Raw genomic sequence first — 6,000 nt, 5'->3', positions numbered from 1 at the left:
TAGCAGAACCTCCGCCTACCGGAGCTTGTCGGGAAGGCTGTGGACCAAGTCGACCCCAACGCAGAGCCAGAGGAACGAGCCCTCCGTGGTGGAAGAGCCCGTCGGTACACTCCTCTTCCGGTGACTAAAAGGTTATTTTTGGAATTCTATTCCACAGAAAAGGTTTCTGAAGTAAACAAGGAAGAGCTGAGCTCTTCCCTTCCTCCAAGGATTCCGCTGAGATAACCATACACTGAAGCCCCATTTTCCACGCTTAATAAATAAAATAAATTGACCCAATGAGAAGACAAAATGTCATCTAGATATTATTTTCCATACTCATACATCGATTTACCGTTTCGTACCCGTTCCCTGTCTGCTGGCGCCCACAGCCTCCTCTCAAGTAAAGGGCATGGGTGGAGTAGTTGTAGAGTGTGACTTAATCGATGAGGCGGACTTGTTCGGCGCAATGAATCCGATTTGAATCCGGCGCATAAGTCCGCCACCATACAAATCCTCTTTCTCCTCCTCCTGATCGAATTCTTCGGAGCTCGCTTAATCCATACGGCGGGCGGCGACGAATTGCCGGCGATCTCTTACTCCGTGCTCGCCGCGATCTTCCTGAAACTATACAGATTGATCGGTTCCCTCCTAATCCTGAATTCGCTGGAGGGTTTTAGGCCGGGATGTCTCGCAGCTACACTGGTGCCTGGGTTTCCATGTTGCCGTGAATCGATGCGAAGATCTAAGGAGGCAGTTGTTGTTTGAGCGAATTTTGTGTTTCCTCGGGCTCCGGCATCTGAGCTTGGTCAGTTAGGATAGAAAGCTAAAGTGTTCTTGGAATTCATCGTGAAAGAACTGGATTTGATGGAGTCGGCGGCTAGTTGTCGAGTATATCTCTCTTCTATCGCTCTTTCTGAACGTATTTCTGTTTTGTTTTGTTTTGTTTTATTACCTTTGGGTGACGGGTGGGATCAATGAGTGTTGGTTGTTAGATCGATAATGAGAGGAAAGATGTGTTTGCCGTCAAATTGGAGAGAAATTTGGTATTTTGGTGGAAATTCATTGTGCTAAGGACGGAAGAGTGACTTCCATTTCTTCCTTTTGCTAGTTAAATGATCAAGCCGACTTACGAGGTACCTGCTTGTGAACAAAAGTAGATTTTGTGATAACTGTGAGTAATTCATTATGTCATAGATTATGAACTAAAATAGCAGTTGGTACCTGCTTGAGATATTCCGGTTCTCATGTGTTCCTTCTTGCCATAAGATTGCCAATTAAAGTATGTTGTCTCAAATGCTATCAGAGCACCATAATTAAGCTTGTACATGATGGTCTAGGAAGGTAGAAGATTCTTCAGACGAGCTACATGCCGCTATATTTTTCAGTTGAGGCACACAGAGTCCTGATTCCAACGTGAGGTTGCGGGAGATCCATTTATCTTTCTATCTCATACACTATCTATCATATGTAGAATGCACTCTTTTCTTGTCAATCCTGACATTCAGTAGCAGTAGAAGAAATTTGTTGGACTCAGTCAATTCACATGAATTGGTTTTAGGAGAACGATGCATACTCTTGCAAGATATATTTTCTAGATTTAATAATGTATGGTAATAATGATACAATGTGTCTATTACCTTCATGAATATTTATTTCCTTTTTCTAGATAGCAAAATTTTACATATAGGCGTAATTGTAAATAATTCAGTATGGTATGATTTATGAATCAAATTTTTATTTGGTAGATTCTCATGATCATCTGCTTACCTTATTTTCTCTCTTGCCAAGAGATTGCTGATTGAGGCACGTGGCTATGTCCTGCATCAGTTAGTTTTGAAAGTAATAACCTGGTTGTACTTTTAATTCAACTAACATTCAAAAAACAATAAGGATAGTGCAGGACTGTCTATGCTAATGAATCATTTGGGTTTTAAGAGACAATTATCTAGTCTGCACTTGATTGTGGCTGTCAGTTTCCTGGGATAGATCACCACATTTAATTTTCCTCACCTCATAGCTACCTCAACAGAAGCTATAAGCAGACAAGGATGTCAAGATACTTGAGTTTATGGACATGCTTAATGCTGTTACAACCTACAAGCTGATTTTGAATAGGTTCCTGAATCACCCGTTTTGAAAAGTTCACAATAATAAGTGGGCTATACAAAAAGAGAAGAAAAAAAAACTCAAAAGAGGTTTTTGTCAACATATAAATTCTCAAATGATGAGTTCAAGTTGTAGAAAACCATGACCAATAATGCTACGTTCATGCAAACCAACTTAATTTGGTCAAATGAATGAGGACCAACTTAAAATCGGATTTCCTTTATTCCATTTGTATTTCTGTTCTATTTAACTGAGTTTGTTGTAACAAACATAATGACATAATTAGCACATTCCTTAGGTGCTGCTGATAAACCTGATACATCATTTTTGATAGCTCTATATGTATAGATATAATAGTAAAAATTTGGGGATGCATGAGTTGAAGAACATGCTTTTTGTTTTCCTCTGTGTAATTATGCACACAGACTATCTTGCAGTATAATGGATGTTTTTCTTGTCAGATTTTAATGCCTTTGCCAATTTATCTCATCAGGAAAAGTTGACATACTTTAGAATAAAAGAGCTCAAGGATGTCCTGACCCAACTTGGTCTTGCCAAGCAAGGGAAAAAGCAGGTTAGTCAGTTTTTTCTATTCTATATAGGCCAGCAAGAAAGTTATTTTAATCCAAATGGCATAATTGCTGCAGTTTGGTACACTGATGAAATAACCGCCTCATGATTGCAACCAAAGGCCTACTACATGTTTAACTTCATCTCTCTTCCTCACTTGACATGGCCTTCTCTCCTCACATTTGACATTCTTAATTTGTTGATGTTTTGTTCTTTAAGAGTATTTTTATTAGTAAAGTTCAATTTCAAGCATAAGAACTAAATTTGCATTTGAACTTTTATGTTCTGTGTGGAACTATGTGATATTTCTGACGCAGAAAAGAAATCTTTGGGTGCGACGTTAGAATAGAGGTTGTAGAGAAAGCATAGGAAGAGGGGGATTCGCCAACGAAGAGGAACCATCTGTAGGTTTAAATGAAAATAATTTTTTATTCAAATCAAAACCAAACTCAACATATTTTTACAAGAGCCCTAACCCTTGTTTGAATAACATAAGAAATAAGAAAAAGTTGCAATAGAAAAAAAGAAAAAATTAAAGAAAACTACTCCTAAAAAAAAGAGATATAAAATCTAAACTAACGGGTTCGAATCCTGGAAACAACCTCTTGCAAAAAGCAGGGTAAGGCTGCGTACAACGGATCCTTCCCCGGGACCCCGCATGGCGGGAGCTTCGTGCACCGGGCTGCCCTTTTTTATAAAATCTAAACTAACTTTTAGAAAAAAAACTAATCCTAAAAATTTAAAATAAATAAAAGAAAAAGTTGAAGTACCAAATATAGAGTTTTGGTGGTTTGTGTGAATCATAGTGCCGCAACATGATCATGCCCGTGGGCACGACCGTGCCTAGGAACACGTTTAAGCCATGTTCCCATTTGGAAGGGCCTCTTCGCTCTATCAAAAGATAGTGTAACACGCCCAAGAGAGCACAAGTTGGCCATCTTCCTTGTCGGTAGTCTCGATCGTCCTTCTTCAAGACCCAAAAGAGAGGCTGGTAACCTCGTTTTTTTCTCGTCACAGCTCGAAGGGGAACATAGCCATATCGGAGGACATAAATTAGTCGTGTTGCTGGATGCTCCTACATTAGACGCCTCAGGTTAAAAAAGCTCGTCCTCTAGTTCAAGGTAGTATCTTCAAGATCAAAAGTCATCTCGTAAATGGTAGAATGGGAAGAAGATCCTATGACATTAACTTGGCCAAATTTATGGGCGGTTGCTATACTTATGATGGAACATGCATTGCATCCTTAGATAATCTGCCAACTGGAATCTCATGAATGACTAAAATCTCACAATCATCACCATGAAGTACCTCGTTATATACTGACTTGCTAGTTGACTTGGTCTCGTCTTTATTGAAAATTGGATCACCGATTATTTTGATCTTGTCGTCCAGATCTTTCTCAAGAAAAGTTTTATCCAAATTAAAATTAAAAAACTTATGACCTTTAAGATCTTGAACACTATGATCACATTGTGAGACTTCCTAGTCGGAACTTGCCCGTCACGACCTGAATGACGTACCTCACGATCTTCAAGATCTTGCATCGCTAGACGCTAGGATAACTCCGTAACTTGTCTCTATAGATCTTCAAGTATTTCGTCTTTGGTGCTATGATCACGATGTGATGCTTCTTCTGTTGGAACTTGCCTATTACAACCTTGATCATGACCACGACAACCATTGATGGGATCTGAGACTCTGATACCAACTGACATAGGGAAGAAATCTTCAGGTGCAACATTTGAATAGATGTTGTAGAGAAAACGTAGGAAGAGGGGGATTCGCCAACGAAGAGGAACCACCACTAGGTTTAAAAGGAAATAATTTTTATTCAAATTAAAATCAAACTCGACATATTTTTGCAAGAGCTTTAACCCTTGTTTAAATAGCTTAAGAAATAAGAAAAAGTTGCAACAGAAAAAAGAAAAAAGAAAAAATAAAAGAAAACTAATCCTAAAAAAAAGATAAAATCTAAACTAACTTTTAAAAAAGAAAACTAATCCTAAAAATTTAAAACAAATAAAAGAAAAACTTAAAATACCAAATCTAGAGTTTTGGTGACCTAGTTTGTGTGAACCATAATGTCGCAACACAACCATGCCCTTGGGCATGACTGTGCCTAAGAAGGTTGTGTTTCCTTTTAGAAGGGCCTCTTCGCTCTGTCAAAAGACAGAGTGTAACATGCCTATGCCACAGGCACGGGCTGTCGTGTCAACCACTAGAAAGATGATTCTGTCTCGTCTGGACTCCGAATAGAGTGCAACGGTGTCAAGAGGCCATGGGTTGGTCATCTTCCTTATTGGTAGTCTCCATCGTCCTTCTTCAAGACCTAAAAGAGAGGCTAGTAGCCTCGTTTTCTTCTTGTCACAGCTCGAAGGGGAACATAGCCGTATTGGAGGGCATAAATTGGTCGTGATTCTTCATCAATTTCTCATTAAAATTGTACAACATACTTATTCTTGAACATCTCATATTCAAATGGTTCACATAAAATAGTTTTTCTTCTATGATCAGCCATTCTGCATTTGAATTTTAAGTTGTTATCTAAGTTGCAATCTTTTTGTCGTTCACTTTTATTGGCTTCTCTAGATGGCTTTGCCTGATCTTTGATCTACTTATATCATGCAGGAACTAATGGACAGAATTTTGGCTCTCCTTGGAGATAATCAGGGTATTAAATTTGGTTAACTTTGTTTGCTATTTTCATCACTTCATTTGGAAGCACCATTAGAATCACTTCCCATGCCTGCACTTTAGTATGTAGACCTCGTTGAAAAAGAAATGTAGTTTGTCACTCTCTCTCAGTTTGGCTAAACTTTTTGTCTCACTGAATTCATTTCTGTTTAATTTTTTGAGTTAGTTGGCATTGATAAATTGATATTCAGTTTTGCATTTGTTTGCCTCATTTTCCTTATTGATAAACCATATTTTGCAACCAGAGGATAGTTTATCTTCTCAACATGAATTTTAAATTAGGTTATATCATGTCAATTTGCATCTGGTTATTTTCATAGCGTTTTTTGTTTTTTTCCCTCTATATCTAAGCTGGGTATTATTTAGATTCTAAAATCAAAATATGGAGTGTCCATCATCTGATAAGTTGGAATCAGTAATATAATAATTCCATTCTTTTGATGGCATCTTTGTTTTTTTAAAACATTATAAATATTTTTTGCTTCCAGTCATTAATTGAAGCCAAGCTCAATGCCAGCTTCCTGACTGTTGTGTAGTGTTGGGAACTTCAAGTGCTTCAGTGAGTTAAGATGACTAACAAGATCTTATGTATTTGTTTCTTTCAACTTGTCAATTTAAATACTTCAAAATTTTTTTTTATAAAAATAA

At 37.8% G+C, this 6,000-nt stretch overlaps 1 protein-coding gene across 1 annotated transcript in view; it reads left to right on the top strand.

Annotated features, from left to right (window-relative positions):
• The first annotated feature begins 487 nt into the window (after nucleotides 1-487).
• Nucleotides 488-6,000, top strand: part of LOC121988573 (E3 SUMO-protein ligase SIZ1-like) — a 31,242-nt gene continuing 25,729 nt past the window's right edge. Inside the window, exons 1-3 of the mRNA XM_042542068.1 lie at nucleotides 488-870; nucleotides 2,582-2,662; nucleotides 5,287-5,329. Coding sequence (XP_042398002.1) covers nucleotides 847-870; nucleotides 2,582-2,662; nucleotides 5,287-5,329 — 148 coding nt within the window. The 5' untranslated portion in view covers nucleotides 488-846. The remainder of the gene's footprint in view (nucleotides 871-2,581; nucleotides 2,663-5,286; nucleotides 5,330-6,000) is intronic.

Source organism: Zingiber officinale, chromosome 6B (assembly GCF_018446385.1).
Source record: "Zingiber officinale cultivar Zhangliang chromosome 6B, Zo_v1.1, whole genome shotgun sequence".
Taxonomy (NCBI): Eukaryota; Viridiplantae; Streptophyta; class Magnoliopsida; order Zingiberales; family Zingiberaceae; genus Zingiber; species Zingiber officinale.
Note: the sequence above shows the minus strand (reverse complement) of the source record. Positions and strands in the feature narration are given on the sequence as shown.